The following is a 27,786-nucleotide window of genomic DNA, read 5'->3' as shown; positions in this document are numbered from 1 at the left end:
TCCTTTGCTGTTTTCCCAGATTTACAGTTAGAGGTGGCCACACTGCGCTTTTGGGCCAATGGCGCCTTCGGGGGAGTTCTGCTTGCTGGAATGACTCCTGCTCGGCAGCAGGTGTGTGTGCTGCCACCACCTGAGGCGCTGCAGCTGTAAGGTGATGAGTCCTTCTGAGAGGAGAGAGGGGAGGCCAAGGAAGAGCCAGGTTCCTCGGTGGCACTGCTGAGGTCATGTACAACCCCGGAGACAGCCCGCCGCCAGACTTCTGTGAGAAGATAGGCCCCATTTGTGTCCAACTTCAAAAAGGTCACTTCCTCCAGGAAGCACTCCCAACTACTTAGAACAGGATCAAAGGTCCCCTCCTCGGAGGGTGGATGCACACGAACCTTTCATGCCGGTTCACCACCCACACGCTCCAGGAAGATGAGGTCAGTGCCAAGGGCCCATGGCGTTCACGTTTTACTTCTAAGCCAGCATATTTGTTGGGTTCACAAGCATACCTGGAGCTGATCACTGACACAGCCTCCTTGGGGACAAAGACAGGGCCTGGTCCTCACGAGCTTACAAAAGCCAGCTGAACTGTGACCACCACACAACCTCCAGGGAAGGGGTGGGCAAGTACACACCCATCCTGGAGTGAGGTGGGGGCGCTCAAGCTAGGGGGCAATACGGATGTTCCCAGCGCAGGGGGGGCAGCATTGCCTCAGACGGGTCACTCCACAGGGTGACTAAAGTTTCCTCTCTCCACCCCACCCAGCCACCCTGGTGGTCTCGTCACCTGCAGTTTGGGCTCAGCTGCACTTAGAAGGACAGTAAGACGCCCAAGCTTCTGTCCCCTCCCACAGAGAAGCAAGTCACAAGTTGGAGGATCTCTTGACACTACCAGACATCACACCTCGGCGATTACTGGACTCTTTACTGCACAACTTTGTCAAAGTCTAGCTTCAAGTCGCCCAGTTTCTATCTTCACATTTCAGGTGTCAGCTTTCTTTCTCCTTTGTCCCTCCCAAGGGCTAGTCCTGTCTCTCTCAGCCAGCAGGACACCAGAGTATATATACCATTGACAAGATGCATCCATACACTATTTCATTTAATCCTCAAAAGAATCAGTATTTTCATCTCATAGAAATAACACTGGCAACACCAGCTGAGCACTATGGTAGCTACCTTATGTAAGCTGTAGCTAATCCTCCCTAAAAGTAACCAGTGATCTATATTCCCATTTGCAGGTGAAAAAAACTAGGGCTCAGCACGTAAGTGGTCAGAAACCAGGTCTGTCCAAATCCAAAGCACTCTGCAGCTGGGCCAAGCCCAACAAGAGACCCACCCGTGGAATAACACCTGAGCAATAGTACGTGAGTGGTTAGGGTATAAAAATTTATTACACATACAGAATATTACCACTAACAAATGCAGACAGGCGAGGACACCACGGTACGGGATGGAGCACGGCTAGCTCTTTGGAAAGTGAACAGGTCGGGTGGCTTGGAGCCTCATGCCACGCGGGTTGGCCAGTCAGATGGGAAAGCACATGCCGGACTCCAGGGACATCGGGGCGCCCAGTGACCACTCTGGGTGCCGGTGGCCTTCCCATCTGATCTGGAGCTTCGAAGGACGCCACGCCCAGAAGCAAGGAACTGAAGCGAGGGGGCTTCCTAAGGTGGCCCAGGCTTGTCTCTGAAGTCACGGCAACACCAGTGTCAGCAGTGTGTTTAACTGGATGATTTCCACAGACTACACACGACGCTTCTAACCATCACACTTCAGTGAAGTACAAAACATTAAGTTACAGGCTGTGGGAAGAGAAGGCAGCACCTTCCGGTCCCAGTTGGTCTGGGGGGTGAGGATCGGGGGAGGTTTCTTTGTAAACCGAGCCCCTCATTTCAATGTACAAAAGAATTACTCTGATCGGTACTAAATTGTACTGAAAACAAAATGGACTAAAAAGCAAATACTACTCTATGTTGGGGTGAAAATGGGAGGAAAGAATGAGTCCTTCAAAGCAGGAGGGAGACAGTTGGGGAGGATTCTGTGGCCGTGACCCTTGGCGGTCACTCACGCTGCTCCATTTTTACTTTTGGTGGTCTCAGGAAGGTCCGGTTTTTCTTCTCTTTCTTTCCTTTCGTATTGGCTTGGAAGTTTCGCCAGCTGTCCACGCGACCATCTCGACTTTCCTAAACACAAAAGGGGTCTGAGGTGAGGAAACCAGTTGGAGACAGGAAGGGCTACACCTGCTCTGCCATCCCCCTTGTATGCTGACCTGGCCTGGTCCTCTGGAATAATCACAGTATAACAAAGCAGAGGTTTCCCCCCACTTCCATGGGCCCAAGAAAGAGTCATACCACCCCCTAGAAGGCAGGAGAAGCCACAAGCTGAAAAGGAGGAGGAGACAAGTAAAACTCATGACAATGAGGCTATCCTTTGCTGGGGACCTCTGGCCTAAATATTTAGTGCTATTTCTAATAACAGCGCATGCTATTTCTAATCCTCACGTATGGATGTGAGAGTTGGACCATAACAAAAAGGCTGAGCACTGAAGAATTGATGCTTTCGAATTGTGCTGACGAGAAGCACTCTTGTGGAGAAGACTCTTGAGAGTCCCTTGGACTGCAAGGAGATCAAACCAGTCAATCCTAAAGGAAGTCAACCCTCAACAGTCACTGGAAGGACTAATGCTGAAGCTGAAGCTCCAATACTTTGGCCACCTGATGTGAAGAGCTGACTCACTAGAAAATACCCTGATGCTAGGAAAAGTTAAGGGCAGGAAAAGATGGGGATGACAGGATGAGATGGTTAGATAGCATCCCCGACTCAATGGACATGAACTTGAGCAAGCTCTGGGAGACAGTGGAGGACGGAAGCCTGGTGTGCTGCAGTCTGTGGAGATGCAGAGTCAGATACGACTTAGTGACTGAACAATAACATTTCTAACCCTCACAAAAAGCTGCGGTGTGTCATGCCACTTCACAAACCAAGACACCAGGGCTCAGAGGCTGCATCCTTTGCTCAAAGCCACCTGTCTGGCCAACAGTACAGTCACTCTTTCCCCCAAACCTTCCTTCTGCCCCTTAAAATTTGGCTGGAGGTGTGAAATCAGCATAATGCCCGGCCAGCTGTGCTGGGAAGGCCACAGGAATCCTTCCCCTTACAGAGGGGCCTTCTCATTTTCTTTCTCTGCACACATTTGGCGGGACAGAAACAAAGCCAGCATCTCTGGTTAGCCTATCCCTACCCTGAATCCTAAATGTTAACAGAAGATAAGACCAAATGTGGCTCAATTCAGGAAACTGGGCTGAGCCTCTGAAGGATGAACCAGGTGTCAAAGAGGAATCAAGCCCGAAGTCTCTCTGCAGGCAGGACACCAGGGGTTACAAGAACCTCAGGTTCTACTCACAGACCTCTAAGTGGGGCACTGCTCCACGTTTATCCCTAAATTAAATGTGTGACCCACTGTCTTGAGCCCACTTGGCAGCTGTGCCTGTCACACCCCTGCCAACAAGCTCCGGAGCAGAGAGGCGGCTGAGCCAGGACTTGGTCCCCAAAGCCCCTACTCTTCCCTACAGTCTCCCTGACAGTCTGCCCCAGGCAGTCCTGGGACTGCCCAGCAATCAAGTTTCTCAGCTGGGAAGCCTTCTCCCTCTGGAATAAAAGTCCCCCGTCACCTTGGAAATTTACCTCAAAATTTTTCTGCCACTCCCTTTCTCGTTTGGCTTTTTCTTGAGCTTCAATCTCTTCCTCCCGTTGTCGCTTCCTAGAGGGAAAACCAAACCACAGGATTTAGATGGTACTTGGAGACTCTGTTAACCATACAAGTTAGGCATCTTCCCCACAGAAGCCAGCATACAAAGTCAGCCAACTCCCTAGGGTTCTCCTGGAAAGAGCTCAGAGCACTTCACGAACGTCTCATTCTAAAACATGCAGATGAGACCGTGGGCGGGGCTGCGGGGCAAAATACAGGCACTGCCGTTACAGAGATGGACAGATCAGGTCATCAAAGCCCAGCCAACACTAACTGGAGGTTCTGGGCTCAGACCCTGACAAATCCATCCCGAGAAGCCAGGCCACCTTACTTCTGTGACAGTGACCATCACAACAGCAAAAGTTCTCGTTCAAGAGGATTTCTGCACAAAACCCTATCCCCAAACAAGCCACTTCACACAATCCCAACTAACAAAACCTAGTTATTGCTGAACACCAATCAACAATACAAAATATGTAAACTAAATTAACCTCAAGATTTTTTTATTTTTATTTTTTTTGGTCACACTGCTTGACTTCTGGGATCTTACTTAGTTCCCTGACCAGGGATCGAACCAGACTACCTCAGCAGTCAAAAGCATGGCGTTCTAACCACTGAACCATCAGGGAAGCCCCAGCCTTAAGATTTCTGATGAGGAAGACAAATCATCCTTTAGGGCAGTAAGTACACTCTAAGACAGTGCACTGCACAGTACTAAATACTCACCAAAACTGCAGCCACTATTCACACAGAAGGCTCTGGCCTCAGATCAGATCAGTCGCTCAGTCGTGTCCGACTCTTTGCGACCCCATGAATCGAAGCACACCAGGCCTCCCTGTCCATTACCAACTCCCGGAGTTCACTCAGACTCACGTCCATCGAGTCAGTGATGCCATCCAGCCATCTCATCCTCTGTTGTCCCCTTCTCCTCCTGCCCCCAATCCCTCCCAGCATCAGAGTCTTTTCCAATGAGTCAACTCTTCACATGAGGTGGCCAAAGTACTGGAGTTTCAGCTTTAGTATCATTCCTTCCAAAGAAATCCCAGGGCTGATCTCCTTCAGATTGGACTGGTTGCATCTCCTTGTACTCCAAGGGACTCTAAAGAGTCTTCTCCAACACCACAGTTCAAAGGCATCAATTCTTTGGCGCTCAGCCTTCTTCACAGTCCAACTCTCAGATCCATACATGACCGCTGGAAAAACCATAGCCTTGACTAGACGGACCTTTGTTGGCAAAGTAATGTCTCTGCTTTTCAATATGCTATCTAGGTTGGTCATAACTTTCCTTCCAAGGAGTAAGTGTCTTTTAATTTCATGGCTGCAGTAACCATCTGTAGTGATTTTGGAGCCCAGAAAAATAAAGTCTGACACTGTTTCCACTGTTTTCCCATCTATTTCCCATGAAGTGATGGGACTGGATGCCATGATCTTCGTTTTCTGAATGTTGAGCTTTAAGCCAACTTTTTCACTCTCCACTTTCACTTTCATCAAGAGGCTTTTGAGTTCCTCTTCACTTTCTGCCATAAGGGTGGTGTCATCTGCATATCTGAGGTTATTGATATTTCTCCCGGCAATCTTGATTCCAGCTTGTGTTTCTTCCAGTCCAGCGTTTCTCATGATGTACTCTGCATATAAGTTAAATAAACAGGGTGACAATAAACAGCCTTGACGAACTCCTTTTCCTATTTGGAACCAGTCTGTTGTTCCATGTCCAGTTTGAACTGTTGCTTCCTGACCTGCATACAAATTTCTCAAGAGGCAGATCAGGTGGTCTGGTATTCCCATCTCTTTCAGAATTTTCCACAGTTGATTGTGATCCACACAATCGAAGGCTTTGGCATAGTCAATAAAGCAGAAATAGATGCTTTTCTGGAACTCTCTTTGCTTTTTCCATGATCCAGCGGATGTTGGCAATTTGATCTCTGGTTCCTCTGCCTTTTCTAAAACCAGCTTGAACATCATCACTCCAGGAAATCAGGAAGAAAACACACGGCACTCTTGATTATAAACGCCCTAAGAACAAACCTATTCAACATTTCCCAGAAGTCAGACAGAATTCCTTACCCTAGTGATTACAAAGTTTTGCTATTTCAAGTACTTAAATGATGTACTGCAGAGTAATTGCTTCATCAGAAAAATCCCCAAAGACCATCTTGGTTACTCTAGGTATTTAGACATGGCTTAAGAAGGAAATGGCAACCCACTCCAGTATTCTTGCCTGGAGAATTCCATGGATGGAGGAGCCTCGTGGCTACAGTCCACAGGGTCGCAAAGAGTCGGACACGACTGAGCAAGTGACTTAACATTAACATTAAACAAATATACCAATATATACCTTTCATGCATCTCTTTGGCTTCTCTCTCTTTCCTTTTAATTTCCAGCTCAGCAAAGAGTTTCATTGTCTGTTTGTATACTGCTTGTTTGAACTACCAAAAAAAAAAAAAAGTAAAGTAAATATTTTATCAGCAATTTGAATTAAATTTTTTTATAGAGCCCAGGACAAAAGCAAATTAGACCAACAAGGAAAAACTGATGCTGGCTCTCTCCTGGGAGATAAATAACACATCCGTCTATGAACTCTTCCACATGGGGATGATACAGAGGAGCCTTGCTCTGGTAAAAAAAGCATCAATGAGGAAAACAAAAGTAACTCGACCTGCTTATCAGAACCACTGAAATTTCAGAGGGCCCTTTCCAACTTGCAAAAATAATCTCCAATTTTTCTTTGTACATATATTTTATAATTAGTCTGAGTGAGGCACCACTTGAGGTACAACTAGAGATACGCAGGTGCCGTAAAGCAGACTGGTCCCGGAAGTCTCTCGACTGAGGCAGAGCTACTAGTTATCCCCATCCTCACCCCATTATCCCTTCCCCTTCTGGCACTATCCCTTATCTCAAGGCACATGGCCACCCAGCATAAATGCTGCACCTCCCAGGCTTCTCTGTAGCTAGTTGTGGCCATGTAACTGAAGTTTCAGTGAATGAATTGTGAGGAAAAGTGATGCAGCTACTTTCTGGAATGTTCTTGGAGGGAGCACACCTCTTCCTTCCTGGCCTCTCCTTCTACCCTGCCGTGAGGGGTGACCACATCTCCTGGACTGCGAGAATGAAGTCGACACATTTGGTGGCAGAGCTACAGAAAGGACACTGAGCCCTAGAATCGCACAGTCCAGCAGCCATGTTCCCAAAGACGACTACACTGGGGAGAGAACGGGCACCGACTCGTTCAAACCACCATCATTTGGGGTCTCAGTTGCATGCAGCTGAACTTGTATTCTGACTCACACGTTGACAGAAACATATAACACCATATTATATTTGTAACATAATATAAACACTTTGTATATTTTCAATACACAAAGAAATATAAAAAAATTACCCATCATGCAGATTTCAGAGGGTTTATATCCTAAATTCAAAAACACTAGAGTAAAGGGGGATATATGGAGAAAAAGGGGAATAAAGGAATCCTCAATTACTATCACTTCCGAACACTGTTACCTGCCAGGCAGCGCTCAAGGAAAGCAATGCTGGCAAACTCCAGTCCCTAACAAGGACAATGAAAGAGGCGATGGAAGCCACAGGAATATTTCAATATTTTTAAAAGTTCCTGGATGGACCGTTTCTGGTGGTTTTAATGTTTTTGTATTTATCTGCTTTTTCTGATTTTTCTATCATTAGCATATGCTCCTTTAGAATCGGTGGGGGGAGGGGAATAACTAAAAAAAAGTTAAGGTTCTTAACAACAGAGAAGGACCAAGGAATATATAAGAGTCTTCAGAAAAGACTAAAAAGGATAAAGAGAAGGGAAAGTAGGGCTGAGGAGAAAAAACTACAATACTAAAATGGAGTAAACCCAAAATTCAGCCGAAAAGATGGCCTAACAGTTCTCAAGAAGCAGTGTTACCTACCACACAGAAGCAGGGACGAGCTGCTGATGGAAGAAGCTGATAGGAAGCAGCCCTGGCAAGACAGCTGCCCCTCTATGAATCTTTTAAGATAAGCACGTGGGTCAAGTTACTTGACCTAACTTGAGGCAAGATTAAGATGACCTGAAATTTTTCAGGCTAGTGAGGCAATGAGACACAAACATATAAGTAGAATCTCTCTCTTAACCAATCCCCACTGAAGAGCCCACAGGATCGACCGATGCTTGGCATTTCCCCGGAAGCATATTATAACCTGAAGCACAACGGGTACCCACAGCTGGTAGACAGCTGTGCACCCAGAGTCACTGTGGTTGCTCCCCAAGCTAACTATCCCAGCTGCAACTGCACCGTACTTAGGTGATTTAAAACATCACAGAAATTGATGAATGTGGTTATAAAAACAAATGTTTGTTGGTGCGTTTATTTGCTGGATCCTCCTTACTGCATGGGCTTTTCTCTAGCTGTGGTGAGCAGGGACTACCCTCAGGCCGCAGTGCACGGGCTGCTCACTGTGGTGGCTTCTCTTGTTGCACAGCACAGGCTCCAGGGCACGCAGGCTTCAGTAGCCGCTGCGCGTGGGCTCTGCAATTGCAGCTTCTGGGCTCTACAACTCCAGCCTCAGTAGCTGTGGCACACCTGCTTAGTTACTCCGAGGCCTGTGGGATTTCCCCAGATCAGGGATCGAACCCAAGTCTCCTGCACTGGCAGGTGGATTCTTTACCACTGAGCCACCAGGGACGCCCTTGTTGGTTCTTTTAAAACCAAGTGGAATGCTTTAGAAAGAGTCAAACATAAGACTCTAAAAATAACTGCTGTTGAATTCAAGGTACAGGTGAGGTATCTGAAAACAACAATCTAGGATTCTGCTCTTGCTCTGCTTCATAGGTACTGCAGTTTGCAATGTTCTTCAGGAGTAATTAAAAACAGGAACTATGGACGATGTTTTGCATGTTTTATGAAGTCAAGCGTGAGCTCCAACAAGCAGACACATCCTCAAAGGAAAAGCCGTAGTCCTCTGTCCCCCAAAGAGTTGGATTTTTCAAAAGGCAGAATGAATGTACATGTTAATATTTTAAGGTAAACTGCTTCCAGCATGCGCACATCAGTCTTCACAACTCCCTCTCTTTAACCCACCGGCTGTGAAGCATTCACACGAGAGGATGTGGCCTTTCCCGTTTTGAACCTACCAGCTCAGGGTCATCCTCCTCCACATTTGTAGGCTTTCCTTCCTTCTTTAATTGCTTTTTTCGCTCTTTCACCTAAAAAGAATTTTTTTTCCATCAAAAAATGAGCACTTATACTTTGAGAATATCCATTAAGCTGCACACTTATGATGTGTGCGCTTTTCTACAGTTGTAACAAAAAGTCTGCATTGAAAAAAGATAAGCCCCTGCCTCCCCTCCAAACCAGCAATGCAATCGAAGAAAAAAAGGAACCAGGGTCCCTTCTCCAACCTCATCTAAAATCCAACACCGGGGGACAAACAGGGGCGCTGTCCCCAACTCACATCTCAGGCCAGATCCAAAGAGTCTTTGACACATTGAACAGATTATGCATCTATCTTTCAGGGCTTGTGGTTATGTGTTTACAGCAAAGAAAGTAGATCTTTCAAGTTTTAAAGAAGCTACAGAATTTGTGGCATCAAATGTGACTGTTTTCTGGCATTTCTACACCTGCATTCTGGGTAACTGTCACGGGGAAACTTTCTTAAACCAACAATTTTCACATCATTTTGGCCACCATTGAGATCCCCCCAGAAAATAAATATATCCATTCACATAAGAATGGCATTTACTCCAATAAATTACCATTCAGTCCAGCAAAACGCCAAGTGCCTTCCAAGCTCAGAAAGGCCCTACTGCCACCCTGTGGTCAGACAGCCTGAGAGTGGTAGCTCCTTTACAGGCAAAATACAGAGGAAGGGTAACTATTACAATAATTAGTGGACAAATCGTCAGGTCCTTTCCTGGGTGTCTACCAGAATCTGGCCCTCGAATTCCAGCGTCTGACCAACAAGACACAATTATGGCAGTCTGTCTCTTCTTTTTACTCATTTCCTTCATCTAAACTGGCCTCATCACTATGATTGGTTATACAGTTGTTACAGATACCAAAGCTCTTCAAATAAAAGGTCACATCTATATTCACTCCCAATAGAAATTGCCCTTATAAAACAGCCTCAAAAGTTTTGCCCCAGCAGGCGAAAAATTAAAATGAAGACCTCTCTTAAGATAGCTAGTTAGAAAATAGTTAAGATAGTTTATTAACACTTCCTACCACTCAGGAGATTTAGGTATTGCAAAAAAATACAGCCAGCTATAACTGAATTCATTTCAGCTGAGTCCTTCCCAACCCTGCTATTAACACAGACATGTACCTCCTATTTTTTTGTAAAAATGTACTCATATGCCCTTGCCAGACTTCCTCAAGCCCCTGTTTCAGCTCTTCCACAGAGACAAGGATAACAGTCCAGGGCCAACCAGCAGCGTGGCTGCTCTACTGTTGCACTCTCAGAACGGGGCACAGTGCCGAGAGGACAAGAAGAGCTTTCCACATACAGGAGGGCTAGGGGAAGAGGTAGGTGCAGCGTCTTGGCCACGCACCCTCAGCGCCAGGAGTGAAGGCCAGCTTCAGGCACGCACTGTGCATGACCACAGCCACCGCAAAGAAGCGGAGACCGCAGGGGCAGTCAGGCCAGGCAGGCGTTGCTATGTCAACAGTAACGTTCACCCTCCTGCAGGGTGCCCAAGGCGCACTAATACTTCCTGTAAACATAGCAGCACTATAAATACTTACGGTGTGTTCCACGTATTCTTTTCCTGCCTGAATTACATCCAGGGCCCTCTTCTTTTGTTCCTGATCCAGTAGCAACTTGTAAGCTTTGTCCACAGCTAATGCAAAACATTGAAATTAACTGTTTCTGCAAACACCCTCTCAAAGTCTGAACTCTACTCAGGCAGTGCAAATGGACTTGTGCCATCTAAAAGCATTCCCTACTTTGTTAAATTATTTACTGTTGTTACACTAATTTAAAAACATACAACTACGGCAATGACTTTCTTTGAGAGCCTTGGAAGAAAATTAAATATGCACTCAAGGCTAATTACACCATATCTAGATTTAATTCAGTGATCAAATTCTTCCAATTATTTTTTATGTTCAAAGGAAAAAAAAAAATGAGCCTACACAGAAATAGTCTTTGTTGGCACACAAAAGTTTTAACTAAGCAAAGTTAAGGCCTATTTCTAAACAGTAACATTCTGCTTTGAATGACAACTATTCTGAAAACCACAGCTTCTTCATGACCAGAAGACAAAACTACAACATTCTTTTCTTGATCCAGGACTAGGAACAATTAGTCTTTAGCATTGACAAAATGTTACTCACAAGCAGGTAAATTTACAAATACCTTCAAAAGCCTTTTGTGCTCTGTCAGCATCATCTTGATTTTTGTCAGGATGCACCAGTATGGATAACTATAATCAGAGAAAAGTTAGTTTTTCAGTAAGAGGAACATTTAGCAACTCTTCACCGGCACTGCACCTCTCTAAAACCAAAAGCTCTAAGATACTAGGGCAAAAACAGTTAGCCAGAAGCATTTTTTTACAAATTAATAAATGTCATAAAATGCCCAGAGGTATTATATTAGTCCTTAATAAAATTCAAATATCAACAGGTGAATGCACACAGGTGGAAAACAGCTAGTTGAGAACAAATATCAGCCTGGCATCATGAAGATGCTCTGATACTTTGGGTGAGGGAAGGGAAAAATGAAAAGTACCAAGTTCCTTTTATGTTTCTCGTATGGAGCACTAAAGAGGATTAAACAGGTCTGAGATATCACCTCTTTCCTGAAAGAATTTCTAATATGAAGCAGTAGCTCTCAGTTCCAGCTATGCTTGAACCTTGTAAAGATTTTCAGGAATACAGAGGTCTACTTTCCAGCCTGAGACCTTCTGAATGAGTCGCAGGCATCTGTACTTTTTAAATCTCTTTTAAATCTCTACTAGACTGTGTATCACAGACTTCCCAGGTGGCTCTGTGATAAAGAATCCACCTGCCAATGCAGCAGACAAAAAAGATGTGGGTTCCTTCCCTGGGTCGGGAAGATCCCCTGGAGTAGGAAATGGCAACCCACTCCAGTATTCTTGCCTGGAAAATTCCATGGACAGGGCAGCCTGGCAGGCTACAGTCTATGGGGTGGCAAAGAGTCAGGCATGACTGAGCATAACACAGCAACAGACTGGGTATCAGATGATATTATACAAAGGAACTGGTGTTGATTTGTTAGGTGCGACAGGCAGTTATACAAGAAAATGTCCTTTTGCGGGGGGATATATGTATACTTATGGCTGATTCACATTGTTGTACAGCAGAAACACAACACTGTAAAGCAATTATACTCCTATTAAAAAAGAAAAAAGAAAATGTCCTCTTTTACTTTGGTGGGATAACTGCTTCAGTATTTAGGTATTAAGTATCATGGTGTCTGTAATTTACAATTCAGCCAAAAATACACAGCTACTGAAGGTGAATATATGGGCTCTCATTGTTTTATTCTTTCTTTTTAAAATATAATTAAAACTTCTTATGACTAAAAAATTAAAAACAAAACCTCCACAGGTGACCCTTTCAGAACCACTGACCTGTCACTCAAAGACAGAAACAGCTTGAACACAGGGATTGTGCTGGGATGAAAGCAAGTGGGCATCTAATGCTAAGCCCAGCACTACTGGAGCCAGAACCCTGGGTTCCAATTCCAAATGCAACCACCAACTACCTGTGAGACCTTGAACAGTTCACTTAATCTCCGCCTCAGTTTCCTCCTCTGTAAGTGGGACAATACTATATACCTTTAGATCACTGATTGTTGTAAAGATGAAATGAGATAATGCAAGTAAAGAACTTAGCATACCAATACACATAAACAACAGCACATAAAGAAGACCTATTCTAACTGCTTGTGTGTAACTCATTCAAATCCTTATTAACAATCCCAAGGTAGTCACTAGTGTTACATGAATTCTACAAATGAGCTAACAGGGCACAGAAAAGTTGAAAGTAAGTTGCCAGAGCTCACAGTGCTTGTAAGAGGTACAGCCAAGGCTGAAACTCAAGTCATACAGCTCCAGCACAGACTCTTAACTGTTAGGGCCTGCTGCTGCTAAGTCGCTTCAGTTGTGTCTGACTCTGTGCGACCCCATAGACGGCAGCTCACCAGGCCATCCGTCCCTGGGATTCTCCAGGCTAGAACACTGGAGTGGGTTGCCATTTCCTTTTCCAATGCATGAAAGTGAAAAGTGCAAGTGAAGTCGCTCAGTCGTATCCGACTCTTCACGACCCCATGGACGGCAGCCTACCAGGCTCCTCTGTCCATGGGATTTTCCAGGCAAGAGTACTGGAGTGGGGTGCCACTGCCTTCTCCACTATTAGGGCCTATTAACAACTAAATAAAAAATCTGAGTTCTTTGTATTGTTACATAAATAGTCTAAAAGTTTTGACTATGAATTTGAATAAATGCTTATTTAACTGGGGAAAACTGCTAATGTACTACACTAGAAAACTAGAAATTTTAGAAAAAGAGGCAAACGCTGAACATAAGTGCAGAGTAGAACTCAGGAACCAAAAAAAACTATCAAGTTATATCATGGGAAATGACTGGGTAGGCAAAGATTAAAAACACCTTGGCTTAATAATAGATCTGAAGATAATTACGAGTCAGCAATGGAAAGGCAATGGCTGTATTGAAAAAGCAATCACAGGAAACTCCCTGGTGGTCCAATGGTTAAGACTCTATGCTTCTACTGCAGGGGGTGCAAGTTTGATCCTTGGTGGAGGAACTAAGATCCCCATCCTTCACAGTGCGGCCAAAAAACAACTTTTTAAAATAAAGTATATAAAAGATGTAAGTTGAAGAAAAAAGAAATTTTAAAGGCATGAAATATAAAGAAATTTTAATTTCCAAAGACATTAGAGGGAGTATGATTATTCAGCTCATACAGGAAAATGCTGGGGGTTACTCAGCTGTCAAAACTGGACTGAAAGTCAAAGTGTTAGTCGCTCAGTTGTGTTTGACTCTTTGTGACCCTATGGACTGTAGACCGTCCAGCCCTTCTGTCCATGGGATTCTCCAGGCAAGAATACTGGAGTGGGTAGCCATTCCCTTCTCCAGGGGATCTTTCCAACCCAGGGATCGAACCCAGGTCTCCTGCACTGCAGGCAGATTCTTTACCATCTGATCCAACAGAGAAGCCCCAGACTGGAAGAGTGTTTTAAAAGGCCACTATAAACTCTACAGTCTGAGTTATTAAATATTAGAATGAGTAATAATCAGAGGTCTTGGATCTCCTTTCTGAGAGAACTTTCTGAAAGCACTCTTTATATTAAATCAGGTATCTTTTGAGTATTCATATAGGTTCACAAAAGATAGAATTATTGAGGAATGGGATCTTAAAAGTAAATCACTACTATGAATCATTTAACATGTTCTCTCCTAGAAGCCAGGGGATTTGGTAAGTACTGTAAGGTATGACTTCGTGAAAGCTTTCTACTCTATCTTGTACTTCCCGCTCTTAATTAAGGGGCTGGAGAGATTCTATTTGGATGTTAAATTCATCCTATTCATAGGTAAGCTGCTGCTGCTGCTGCTAAGTCACTTCAGTCGTGTCTGACTCTGTGCGACCCCATAGATGGCAGCCCACCAGGCTCCCTTGTTCCTGGGATTCTCCAGGCAAGAACACTGGAGGGGGTTGCTATTTCCTTCTCCAATCATAGGTAAGCTATGGTCATTCAATTATTTAAGATTAAGTCACTGTAATTTTTTTTAAGAATTACAAAATTGAAGAAAAAAAAAGTTAAAATTTCACCCAAAAGTTGTAACAGTTAAGTCCTAAGAAAATCATGTGCTCAACACATTTTCAAAAGGCTCAAACTCCACCTATTACAGGAATACAGTACCATACCTGCCGAAACCTCTTTTTTATTTCTTCATCTGTCACTTCAGGATCTATCTGAAGAACCTGGAAGAATTAAAATCAAAATTGTAAAAGAGATTAAAAGAATTTATAGGTTTAAGAGATCCCCAATAATTATAATTGGCATCTAACAGTTGTCAGTGTTGTAGAACAGTTTTAAAAAATGTTCAAGAAAGAGAAATGAGTAAACCTGTAACAGAGTAACAGTGACAGTGTTTCAGGGTTCTCAATTAATTCAGTGGTTACTTTCACTCCATCAGAAAAATAATAAATTACACTATAACCAGTACATGCTTCCAGACCATGAGAAAAATGCTGCCTTCCTCCTTCATTCACTCCTTTTCATTAAGAAAAGCACCCACCCTCTAACTTATCTTTGCAAATGTGGAAAAAGTATAGCAACTCAACAAGGAAATAATTAGGCTGGCTACCTGTTTGTTTTTTTAAATGAGGGAAAACTGTTGATTTTCAAATAAAGCACCCCCCCACAAGACTATCTGATTTTTATAACAACAGTAAAAGATGTTTATCAGTTTTCACAATAAACTAAATAAAAGATAATTACAAGTGCAAGCCATAATGGAAACATTTATAAAATTATTACATACAATTTGGAGGCTTAAGTAGAGTGATGTGGTAAGTGGAGATCCATGCACACGTGTTCATCCATCTAGGCAGTCTGTCTTTTGGTTAGTGCATTTAATCCATTTACATTTAAGGCAATTATCAATATGTATGATCATATTACCATTTTCTGAATCGTTTGGGGTTTATTTTGTGTAGGTCTTTTCCTTCTCTTGTGTTTCCTGCCTAGAGAAGTTCCTTTAGCATTTGTGGTAAAGGTGGTTCAGTGGTGCTGACTTCTCTTAACTTTTGAGTGTTTGGAAAGCTTTTGATTTCTCTGTCAAATATGAACAAGAGTCTTGCCAGGTAGCATATTCTTGGTTGGAAGTTCTTCCCTTTCATCACTTTAAATATATTCTGATTTTCACCTCAATTCAGAAATGCGACTTGGCTCCATGTTAAAATTTACACAGCTCAATGGTTCTCAACCCGGAGTGGAAACCTGAGAGCAACGCCTGGGGCTCACTCCAGGAAACTCCGATTCCAGCTCAGCAGAACTAGTGCACAGTGAAATGGCGGGAAGATCTGTTATTTTGGGCTCAATACGGTTTAAAAACAAATTTTATCATTCTTCTCCAACCCTGGGTATCCTGGTGTTGACATTCCTCATCAAGGATTTTGATCCCACCACCACAACATAGATTCATTCAAACATTTACACAGTAGCTACTACCTGCTGAACATGCTGCTATACACTTAGAAATGCAAAGATAAATAAGGGAAAACATTTCTTAAATTACCATAAACACAGTTTTTTAAAGAAGGGTTCATTATAAGAAATACAATTAAACCAGATGATTTCACAGTTTACTCCATAGATTCAACATAGTATCTATTTATTTACTTAGTATTCAAGGCGTAAGGAAGGGCTAAAGGGCACAGGGTGAGAAGGTCTGTTGGAAATTCAGAAGAGCAGGCCCCAACGTCAGTGTGACTGAATCAGAATCAAGATTTCAACAAGATCCCCAGGTGATCTGAATCATATTACAGCTTGAGATGCCTGGTTAGGAAAGATGACAGAGGTCAGCTATAAGTGTGTTTGAGGTTAATAGAACTGATGATCTATCATTAAAGGGGATAAAGAGAAAAAAAAAATCTTGAAATGAAAAATACATACCAAAGAAGTTAAAACTGAAAAATAATCTGCCAAACTTAGTCAGATGCTTACAGGGTCTCAGAAAAACTTGACAACAAGTAATGTCAAGATTTATAGCAAGCTGTCCAAACATTCAAACAGCCCACCTACAGCAGCAGAGTTATTGGTAGGCAAGGAAGCTGAATCACCCCTACATTCAAGAGACTTCTTTAGAATACCAATTCTCAAATATCAGGCATACAACTGTGGATGAGGGAAAAGGAAAATCTTTAAAACAAAGACTTTTCAAGAATGAGTGTGCCCCACCATACCACCCCAAAGGAGAAAGGAATTGGGGGTGCGGGGAGTCACTCAAAAGGAAAAATGCAGCTAAATGAGATTTATAGACAAAGGGAGATAACTGCACACACACAAATATTTAGAGAACCCTACCTTTCCTGGTTCTGAAAAAAAGGAATGCATTGGAGCAAACAGATGGAAGTCCAGCGCACCCAAAAAGGTGTTCAGATGAACGTGAAAGGATGGAAATCATCCTGCCCTCACAAAAAAGAAAAAAAAAGCCTCAATAAAGCTACAATCTAGAACCAATCATGCCAAATGTATTTCATAAACCTTGACTGGTTCCCAGGTTAAAAACTAAAACAGTTATAACTTAGGGTTTTGGGTTTTTTTTTTTTTTAGGACAATTAGAGTTATTTGAGTGTGGACTCTATGCCTGATGATGTTTACTGAATTGCAGTAATGTGGTCTTTCCTAGGTGTGGTAATAGTGTTGTGGTTATGTGGGAATGTGTTCTTGTTTGGAGAAGAGGCATGCTAAGATACTTAGGCATGAAGCATCAATGTTTACAGCTTACTTTCAGATGATCTGGCAAAAATGATGGGGTATGTATAAATATAGGGCTTCCCAGTCACTCAGTGGTAAAGAATCCACCTGCCAATGCAGGAGACACAGGTTCGATCCCTGGGTTGAGAAGATTCCTGGAGAAGGAAATGGCAACCTGCTCCAGTATTCCTGCCTGGGAAATCCCATGGACAGAGGAGCCTGGTGGGCTACAATCCACGGGGTCACAGAAGAGGTGGACATGATTTAGCGACTAAACAACAACAAAAATGTATAACAGACACATACCGACACACACATGCCAAAGTTATTTTTCCAAGACTCAGATCGTACATACACTGATCACTGTGACATACATTCACTGAGTGCCTTCAAAGTTAGCTAATCCAGCTCCTTTCCTATCTTTAAGCATTGCAGGTGCCATACGTAGCCATGAAACAGTAAAGACAACAGGCCTATACCAGCCCAAACCTCTTTGAAGCCAATTTATACATTCAATACAAATGTATAAGCAACTGGGATTGCTAGATACTGTGCTCACTACTGTTCTCTTGGAATTTAAGGTCCACAAAGGAAGGAACAGACAAGTCACAAGTAATTCTTACCAAAATGATAAATACTATGTCAATCAGTATGACTCTAAGGAAGCACACAGGTCTGTTCAGACTCTTGGAAGATTTTTCTGAGCTCCTACTATGTCTCAGGCTTTGGAGATGCTGCAAAGAAAAATCCACAGTCTTGGACCTCAGCGAGTGAATAAATCATCACACAGAAATGAAAACGCTTGACTGTGGCATTTACATCAATATAAGTTCCTGAACTCAAATAAAGTGCAACTGTCACCTTTAGGATCTTCTGCTTGAAAGAGAAATCCAGTCTTAGGTCATATCTGAACTCTCTGACCTGTGAATAATGCGCAAGTTCCAGAGTCCTGTGAGACAAATATCTTTCTTTCCAAAGTGCCAAACAAGATAAACAGAAAACACAAGTCTGTGGTGCTGCCTCCTGGGGCTTTAAAGTTAAACAGAAAAAAGGAACATGAAGAAGGCAGGACTGAGCAGGAGCACAGATTCATCTAAGCTTATGAAAGAAGTGGGGGAGGAGACATTCTTAGGATGCATAAGAGACAGATGCTCGGATAATAGCTGAAGGTTAGAAATATGTCCAAATAGGGAGCTGCACTAATGGCAGGAGGCGGGGGCAAGGAATGCCCTGTGGATTAGAATTCCTGTAATAAGACCCCTCAGCATCCCTCTTCTACCTGCTGCTCAGTAAAATGGTACATTGGACGACTACTCACATTTCAATTTACAGCCAACAGGACAGTTATTATGACATCACTTCTTACTAGGAAAGACCAGTCTGCTTACTTCTGGAGAAAAGTCTGCTTCATTTAGATGTCTCGAGTTGTTGCATGAAGAAACAGAAGTATTTCCCTAAATTGAAGATTTTTTTCTAAACAAGATTTTTTTTCCCCCTCAACAGAAAGATTTCCTAAATTTCTAGGAATACCTAATCCTGACTTAGGGCCAAAAATCAACTTTACAAGAAGACAATGAGGGTGGAGGGTGGATGAATTAGGAATTTGGGATTAACAGATACACACTTTTATATATAAAACAGATAAACAACAAGGACCTACTACTATACAGCACAGGGAGCTATATTCAGTACCTTGTAATAAGCTATAATGGAAAAGAATCTGAAAAAGAATATATATTCACACACACACACACACACATATATGCACAAGTGACTCACCTTGCTATACATCTGAAATTAGCACAACACTGAACATCACCTACACTTCAATTTAAAGAGACGACGATGACATCGTACTACAAAGTGGCCAGCGTATTTGTAAAAAAATAGAAAAGACAAAAGTTCTAATGGACAGTCATGGAGTCCTACAAACTTAAACACCACCTTGCACCTCCTCAAGTGTGTCAACCTTACCGTATTCTTTACACATTCACACACACTTCCTACAACCAGGACAGGAGCTATGGAGCAGTAAGTTCCACCTCCAGAACCACATTAACTGGCAGGAGAGCAAAATCCTAGCATTCACCCTAGTCCCAACAATGTTACTCCTCAGCAATCAGATCTCCACAGGAAACAGGAATTATCTTAATGAATAAAGGGGTAAGCTATACAATCAAGTGATTCCCTTTCACAGTATCAGTTCAGTTCAGTCGCTCAGTCGTGTCCGACTCTTTGCAACCCCATGAATCGCAGCACACCAGGCCTCCCTGTCCATCACAAACTCCCGGAGTTCACTCAAACTCACATCCATGGAGTCGGTGATGCCATCCAGCCATCTCATCCTCTGTCGTCCCCTTTTCCTCCTGCCCCCAATCCCTCCCAGCATCAGTCTTTTCCAATGAGTCAACTCTTCGCATGAGATGGCCAAAGTACTGGAGTTTCAGCTTCAGCATCATTCCTTCCAAAGAACACCCAGGACTGATCTCCTTTAGAATGGACTGGTTGGATCTCCTTGCAGTCCAAGGGACTCTCAAGAGTCTTCTCCAATACCACAGTTCAAAAGCATCAATTCTTCGGCACTCAGCTTTCTTCATAGTCCAACTCTCACATCCATACATGACCACAGGAAAAACCATAGCCTTGACTAGACGGACCTTTGTTGGCAAAGTAATGTCTCTGCTTTTCAATATGCTATCTAGGTTGATCATAACTTTCCTTCCAAGCAGTACGCATCTTTTAATTTCATGGCTGCAATCACCATCTGCAGTGATTTTGGAGCCCCCAAAAATAAAGTTTGACACTGTTTTCACTGTTTCCCCATCTATTTCCCATGAAGTGGTGGGACCAGATGCCATGATCTTCGTTTTCTGAATGTTGAGCTTTAAGCCAACTTTTTCACTCTCCTCTTTCACTTTTTTCACAGTATATACTATCTCAATTTAAAATACAACAGAATGGATATACCGTCGGATTCTTTTATCACCTTTCAAATATATCATCTTCCCCTCTGTCCTCCCCAAAATCATAACTAAATGATTAATGATCAGTTAAGTTATGCTTAATTAATGATTAGTTATGATTAAGTTTCAGCTTTTTCATTTTCTTCTTCTCTTTCAAATATGTTAAGTGGGACCAAGCAAAGTAGACATCTACTTTGGGTAGGAAGTCAAGATGGCCAAAGCAGAGCGTCAGAGTCTACCTGGGACAAAGAAGACAGGAACCCCAGGAGGAGTGTCAGCCAGTCACGTGGTGCTGGAACCCAAGCTGGGTGAGAAGAGCATCCACAGAAGGCTAACTCGACAGGAAGTGCCAAAGTGGGTTGAAGAGGGCATCTCTATGGACAGGCAGCCTGCCCCCTGGTGTCAGAACCTAAGCAGGGTGAGACTGCCAATATGGATGGGCACAGAGTGCAGGAGCCCAACAAGGACATCTCCGTGAAACCCAAGCCTAGCATGGGGTGTGCAAGCCGAGGCACAGTGAGGTGGGTGTCCATGGAAGAGGGCATCAAAGTAACAGAGCAGCCCAACTGGGACCAGGAGCCCAGGTATTACTGGCACAGAGAGCTGGAACATGAGCAGAGTGAAGAGGACCTCCATGCAGGGAGTGATCTGGAGTATGAAGTCTGAACCCAAGAAAGGTGACGAGGGTGTTCCCAGAGGAAGGTAGCCTAACACGGGGTGTCAAAGCCAGAGCAGAACAGGAAGGATGCCTGCCTGGTGGGGAGGATGCCGGACCCAGGAAGGATGAAGACAGTTCCCAGCAGCTGGAGGGCAGGCACGGAGGGCAGAGCCAGGTGAGACCCACACCCACATCAAAGGTGACCTGGCAGTGGAGTTGAGAGTTCAGAGGTGGGGAGAAGGGTTTCTGCATAGTGAGGCAACCTGGGGTTGGTGTGAGAGTGAAGCAGGGAGAGGAGGGCATTCACACGAGGGAAGGGATGGGAGATCAGATTCATACACGGGGATCAATTAAGTAAACATATATATTAGAGACAGTGGGAGGGCCTTGGTTAAGAATTTGCCTTGCAATGCAGGGAACAAGGGTTTGATCCCTGATCAGGGAACTAAGTTCCCACAGGCCAAGGAGCGACTAAGCCTGAGTGCCACAACTACCAAGCTTGCGTGGCACAGCTGGAGAGCCCATGCAACGCAACCAAAGATTCCATACAACGCAGTGAAGATCCTGTGTGCCACAACGAAGACCCGAGGCAGCCAAATGCATAAATAAAATACCAGTACTTTAAGATAACAGGAGCCAGACTGCTATCAGAGAAGGGAACTATGAACACTGGAAGAAAAACGTCCTAGAATAAACCCTATGGTGTTGGGTTGAACTTTTATGTAATACATGTATGTGTGTGTACACACAAACACACACACGCCTTAGCCCTATCTACCAACAGGGCCTGGGAGTAATGACAATGGCAATGGGTATGCTCCGCACCCAAATCTTGACTTCTAAATATCCTTCTTCATTAAAAGGAGTTCAAGAGATCCTCAAAGAAATGGTTAATTCAAGGCTAGGTTCAGAGAAGTACAAGAGTGCCTATGAATCAAAGAATGATTAAATAAAAAGAAAAGGCAAGCACGGGCTTAAAAGTAACCTGCTGGTCAAATCTGGGATATCTGAGCATCAGAATAAATAATATTGAATCATAACCCACTGAATAAAATAGGAAACCCCAAGTCTACACTGACAAATGAATAAACTGAAACCTCGACAAGGACAGTATATTCACACATTCTCAAAGTGTTCCTAGAAAGGGGGAAAAAGCTAATTTCATAAGCAAACCTAGCAGGCACTTCTTTAAGAGATCAACTTAACATCACTAGTAATAGGCTAAATCAAAATCATGTTCCACTTTACAGGTGACAGAGACAATGCAGTGTCACTTCTGTGCTATTCTTGTCAACATTGCATAAACTGAATCTAACGAGAAGCCGCTATGACAAGAAGTCTGCACACTTCATTGAGTAGTCCCCACTCACCACAACTAGAGAAAGACCCCTCGCAGCAATGAAGACCCAGTGCAACCAAATAAATAAATAATACTTTAAAAAAAAAATCTACACTTCAAATAAAAAAAATTTTTTTTTAAATAAACAGCTGTTTTCTCAGATGGAATTATACATGACTATTCTTGCTATTTGTATATTTCTAATTTTTATAACAACATGATTTACTTTTATCATCAGGAAATGTCTGAAGTTATAAAACTAAGGAAATTCAAAAGTTTACATGCCTGTCTATAATCATATGATCATTTTTTGCTTGTTGAGTTATTTTATCGTGGTGAAACAGGAAAGTTTTAACAAATAAATTAAATCAAAGACCCTAAATTTACCAAGGCTAGCTATTCCATCACACCTGAAAATAAATCTATATATATCTGGGTTACTAAAAGATGACAGCAAGCTCTGCTCACAATAAAGCCACCCAAGTTCAATTCCAACTATGCACAGTACCAATTAGGTGTGTGTTTGAAGTAAGTCTGCCCACAGCTAGGTAAAATTCCTTACTGCAGGCCACATTAACATCAGACGGCTCACCTCAAACGGGTTCAAATTGAAGTAGGAGGAACCAGGACGAGTCAATCTTTCAATCTGATTTTTGGACGTTAGAACTGAATCTCTCTTCTCTATTTGTTTCACCTAAAATAAAGGGAATAAAAACCTCATTAGTAAAGCTCAGTAATGAACTGTAAATTGTCATCTCAATAATAACTCACTGACATGGTCAGTAAACATTTATTTGCGTGTCTACATGTTCAAGGTACTTTGCTAAACACTTTAGGAATAATTACAACAGCTACAAATTACTGACTTTTAATATAATGTGAAATTACAAAACCTTTACAGGTGTTCATTCTTCTCAACAATCCCTTATGGTAGGTACCACCATTATCCACATTTTTCAGATAACAAATCTAAGAGTTTGGTCAACTGACTTGTAACCACTCAACTTTTTTGTAACCACTCAACTTTTTTGTAACCACTCAGATTTTTGCCCAATCACTCAAGTTATAAACCAGAATTTTAACCCCAACAGTTTGACTCCAGAGCAGGGAGCAAGAAGATTCAAAAATAAATATGTCACAGCTATTACCTTCAAAGAGTTTCTACTCTAACGATGGAAGATGTACTTGTGAATGTTCAAACTTAATTCACAACTTTTTAAGAAAGGAAAAATACAATTACACTGAAATAGACACTAAAAAAAGTACACCTAAAAAATACATGGGAGGGAGCAAATAACTCTATCTTTCTAACTCTAATAGGAAAATCCCTGACCTGAACACGATACCAAGGAGAACAAGCACCAGGCTAGCCCCAGAAAAACATCCTTGGTGCCACTGTCAGAACTGAAATTTTAGTTGGAATGAACCTCTGACATATTATATATACTATCTTTATTTCTATGGCCAAAACAGAGTTGGAAAGGATTTCAATAACAGGAAAAGCTAATCCTTCTCAGCACCTTCCCTCTTAACTCTTGTAAAACAGCACGCCACTCCCCACCTTCCACCATACTCTCTTTTTCCCAGTCTCATTTTTCCTCATGGCACTTACCACTACCTAACACTATATTGTACATCTGTTCATTATTTAGCCTTCTCTATAAGATGAAAGCCCTATGAAGACAGGATTCTTCTTTCTGCTGTCAACTACCATTTCTCCAAGGAGCTAAACAATACAGGGCGAAGTGCATACCAGGTGCTCAACAAACATTAGTTGAATGATGATTAAATGGTCCTCCTTTAGGCATTTTCTCTCATTAAACAAACCATGCCAGTGAATGTGTAGATTAAAAAAAAAAAAAAAGTGTCTGAAGGGCAAGCTCTAGCACTGCTGGAGTTTCAAAGAGATACGGCTCATTTCAATGGGGCCACAAAAGGGAAAATCAGACACCCATGATGGTTGTACAGTACCTAATATGAAACCCATAGCCCATGAGCATATAACTCATTTCATGAAAACCCTTCTGTTCATAATTGCTGGGTAGCTAAGATGAGAGCAAACTACAGCAAAACAGTCATAAGTCACTGCCCCCAGGAGAAAATATTCCGTCCCACAAAAAAAACAAAAAACAGTCATCTGTGCAATACAGCTCACAAATGAAACTGACATTGAAATTTAAACAAACCAGGATTGCTTTAAAAAAAAATTAAGAAATTAAAACAAGTTCCCCTATAATTGTTCAGTACTCATTATTGTTAGTTGCTCAGTCGTGTCCCACTCTTTGCGATCCCATGGACTGTAGCCCGCCAGGCTCCTCTGTCTATGGAATTCTTCAGGCAAGAATATTGGAGAGTAGCCATTCTTTTTTTCCAGGGGACCTTCCCCACCCAGGGTTCAAACCCGGGTCTTCTGTATAACCAGCAGATGCTGGGCAAATTCTTTACCATCTGAGCCACCAGAAAACACTGCTACCAGCAAATTAACACTTCAAAGTGAATTAGGCATTTTGAAAGTAGACTATAAGTGGATGTACTACGTTGTTTTACAATGTATTATTTCGGAGAAACTACTATGTAACAAAAGTGAAGTCGTTCAGTCGTGTCGACTCTTTTCGACTCCACGGACGGTAGCCTGACAGCCTCCTCCATCCATGGAATTTTCGGAGCAAGAATACTGGAGTGGGTTGCCACTTCCTTTTCCAAGGGATCTTCCCGACTCAGGGATGGAACCCGGGTCTCCCGCACTGCAGTTAAGACTCTTTACCGTCTGAGCCATTAGGGAAGCCCAACTATGTAGCGAGCACTGTTACAAATACCAGAGATAAAAGGTGAATTTAACACGGTGCTTAACTCTGAATACATCACAGCCAGGTAGAGAGCAACTCCATTCCTCAAATCCACGCCAAGCTAAAGAAGTTCACATTCAGTCTTGTTTTTAACTTTTACAAAGTAGCTTCTTCTTTATATTTTATGAAGCTTTCTTTTAACCCTCATTAAAACTCTTGTTTTAATAATAAACCTCGTTCTACAAACGTGAAAATTGATTAGCAAAATCAATGGCTTGAAAGAATTCAGTCACAGTCATGTTAACAGCCATCCAAAAATCCAATCCGAGGTCCTATGACTCCAAGAACCATCCTTTTCTTTCATTTATTCATTCATCCACTCATTCATTCATTCACTCAACAAATACTGAGTAACTACTACGCAGGGCCCGATGGAGATACCGACAGTAAATAAGTCTCAAACCAAACTTACTCCCGTCCTAACATGATACCAAACTATTATCTGCTCTAAGACCCTGAACAAATTATTTCACCTCCCTAAACCTCCAGGTATGTCATCTGTAAAATGGAGACAGTGCCTACATGGCATGATGCACAATACCTAGCATTCTTGAATGGCAGAAATAACTACTACTAAAACTCACTACAGAGGACTAAGAGTAGAGAGTGCTTCCGTTTTGAATACAAACGGGGACCAAGCCGTTTAACTCGCCCCCAGGTAGACCCAATCTCCCAGCTGCAGAAAGCACCCGACTACGCGAACTTGGGGAACTCTGCGCGCGCCCAAGCACTTCGTTGGCCAAACTCGACGCCTCCTCACAAACGTCAGACCCCCGCCCCTTTTTAGTTTTCCAGGGGATCCCCCCTGCAGTATCAGGAGGAGACACACACACACACCCTAAGTCCCCCACCGCCGAAAAGGCCAGACAGGAGGGGCCGCCCAACGGTCCAGGCCAGGAGGATCACTGCCTTCTCCCACTGGGAGGATAGCCCCGGGCGGAGTCGCCCCAGTGCCGCCATTCCTCACTCCGTGTTTACCTCACTGTAGAAGGTCATAAATGCTTCCTCCGTGCTGCCTCCTCCACCCGAAGCCCCGCTCTCTCCTGGAGCCGCCATTTCCCCGGCCCAGCGACCACGTGACTCTTCTGCGCAGGCGCCTCCTCACGTGATTCTTACAGGCCCGCCTCTCCAGCCCCGGCCCCTTCCTTGCGTCTCTTAAAGGGGTAGCAGCCCAGCCAGATACCTTTAAAGAAACTTTTAAATTGGGGTTCCCCAGGTGGCTGGAGGAGAAGGCAATGGCACCCGCCTCCATTACTCTTGCCTGGAAAATCCCATGGATGGAGGAGCCGGGAAGGCTGGAGTCCATGGTGTCGCTGAGGGTCGGACACGACTGAGCGACTTCACTTTCACTTTTCACTTTCATGCATTGGAGAAGGAAATGGCAACCCACTCCAGTGTTCCTACCTGGAGAATCCCAGGGATAGGGGAGCCTGGTGGGCTGCCGTCTATGGGGTCACACAGAGTCGGACACGACTTAAGTGACTTAGCAGCAGCAGCAGCAGCAGGTGGCTGGATGGCATCACCGACTCGATGGACATGAGTTTGGGTGAACTCCGGGAGTTGGTGATGGACAGGGAGGCCTGGCGTGCTGCGATTCATGGGGTTGCAAAGAGTCGGACACAACTGAGCGACTGAACTGAACTGAGGTGGCGATAGTGGTAAAGAACCCACCAGCAATGCAGGAGACATAATGAGACAGGGGTTCGATCTCTGAGTTGGGAAGATCCTCTGGAAGAAGGCCTGGCAACCCACTCCAGCATGCTTGCCTGGAGAATCCCATGGACAGAGGAGCCTGGCGGGCTACAGTTGCAAAGAGTAGAACACGATTGAGGCTACAGCCCATACGGTCGCCAAGAGTCGGAGACTGAAGTGATTTAGCACGTATGCACAGATGCCATACAGTTAACCATTTTAAAGTGAACAATTCAATGGTCTTTAGTGTATTCTCAGTACTGTGTAATCACCACCTCTGTCTAGTTTCAAAACAGTTGCATCACCCCAAAAGGACACTTAGTACCTAATAAGCAGTTTCTTCCCATACTTGCCAGTGTCTCTATGGACTTACTTATGCTGGATGTTTCACGTAAATGCAGTCATACAACATGGGACCTTTTGTGTCTGGCTTCTTTCACTTAGCATAATGTTTTCCTGGTTCTTTCAAAATATAGCACACATCATTACTTCATCACTTTTTATGGCTGAATAGTATTTCATCCGGAGAAGGCAATGGCAAGCCACTCCAGTACTCTTGCCTAGAGAATCCCATGGATGGAGGAGCCTGGTAGGCTGCAGTCCATGGGGTCTCTAAGAGTCAGACACGACTGAGCGACTTCACTTTCACTTTTCACTTTCACGCAATGGAGAAGTAAATGGCAACCCACTCCAGTGTTCTTGCCTGGAGAATCCCAGGGATGGCAGAGCCTGGTGGGCTGCCGTCTATGGGGTCACACAGAGTCGGACACGACTGAAGCGACTTAGCAGCAGCAGTATTCCATCATACATGTATACCACAATTTGTTTATTCATTTATCAGTCGATGGACATTTGGGTTGTTTCTATCTTTTGGCTATTGTAAAATGGTGCTGCTATGAAGGTGTGAGTACCAGTTTTCTACTGGGGGGAGGTATGTGCCTAGAAATGAAATTGCTGAGTCATATGGTAATTCTATACTTAACCTTTGGAGCAACTGCCAAGCTGTTTTTCGAAGTGGCTGAACCATTTTACAATCCCATAGCAATGTAGGAGGGTTAAAATTTATCCACATCCTCACCAACGCCTGTTGTTTTCCATTTTT

At 43.4% G+C, this 27,786-nt stretch overlaps 1 protein-coding gene across 1 annotated transcript; it reads right to left on the bottom strand.

Annotated features, from left to right (window-relative positions):
- Positions 1–1,350: 1,350 nt before the first annotated feature.
- DNAJC8 (DnaJ heat shock protein family (Hsp40) member C8) lies at positions 1,351–26,070 on the bottom strand. Its single transcript, XM_002685752.7, has 9 exons — positions 25,971–26,070; positions 22,739–22,840; positions 14,630–14,686; positions 11,076–11,142; positions 10,463–10,557; positions 8,854–8,925; positions 6,069–6,160; positions 3,670–3,745; positions 1,351–2,168 (listed from the first exon to the last, which is right to left on the bottom strand). Exons 1-9 carry the CDS (start codon positions 26,046–26,048, stop codon positions 2,046–2,048), a joined length of 762 nt encoding a protein of 253 aa, XP_002685798.2. The 5' UTR covers positions 26,049–26,070; the 3' UTR covers positions 1,351–2,045.
- Positions 26,071–27,786: the final 1,716 nt, after the last annotated feature.

The sequence above is a fragment of the Bos taurus genome, chromosome 2, assembly GCF_002263795.3.
Source record: "Bos taurus isolate L1 Dominette 01449 registration number 42190680 breed Hereford chromosome 2, ARS-UCD2.0, whole genome shotgun sequence".
In the NCBI taxonomy this organism is placed as follows: Eukaryota; Metazoa; Chordata; class Mammalia; order Artiodactyla; family Bovidae; genus Bos; species Bos taurus.
This window is presented reverse-complemented; position numbering and strand designations above follow the sequence as displayed.

Bases quoted from the DNA above. Each gene is read 5' to 3' on its own strand.
- DNAJC8 (XM_002685752.7), bottom strand. From the start codon at position 26,048: ATGGCGGCTCCAGGAGAGAGCGGGGCTTCGGGTGGAGGAGGCAGCACG. The intron at 10,558-11,075 runs GTATTTGTAAAT...GTTTTGCATTAG, and splicing joins AGCACAAAAGGCTTTTGAAG to CTGTGGACAAAGCTTACAAG. The intron at 8,926-10,462 runs GTAAGTATTTAT...AATTCTTTTTAG, and splicing joins AAGAATACGTGGAACACACC to GTGAAAGAGCGAAAAAAGCA.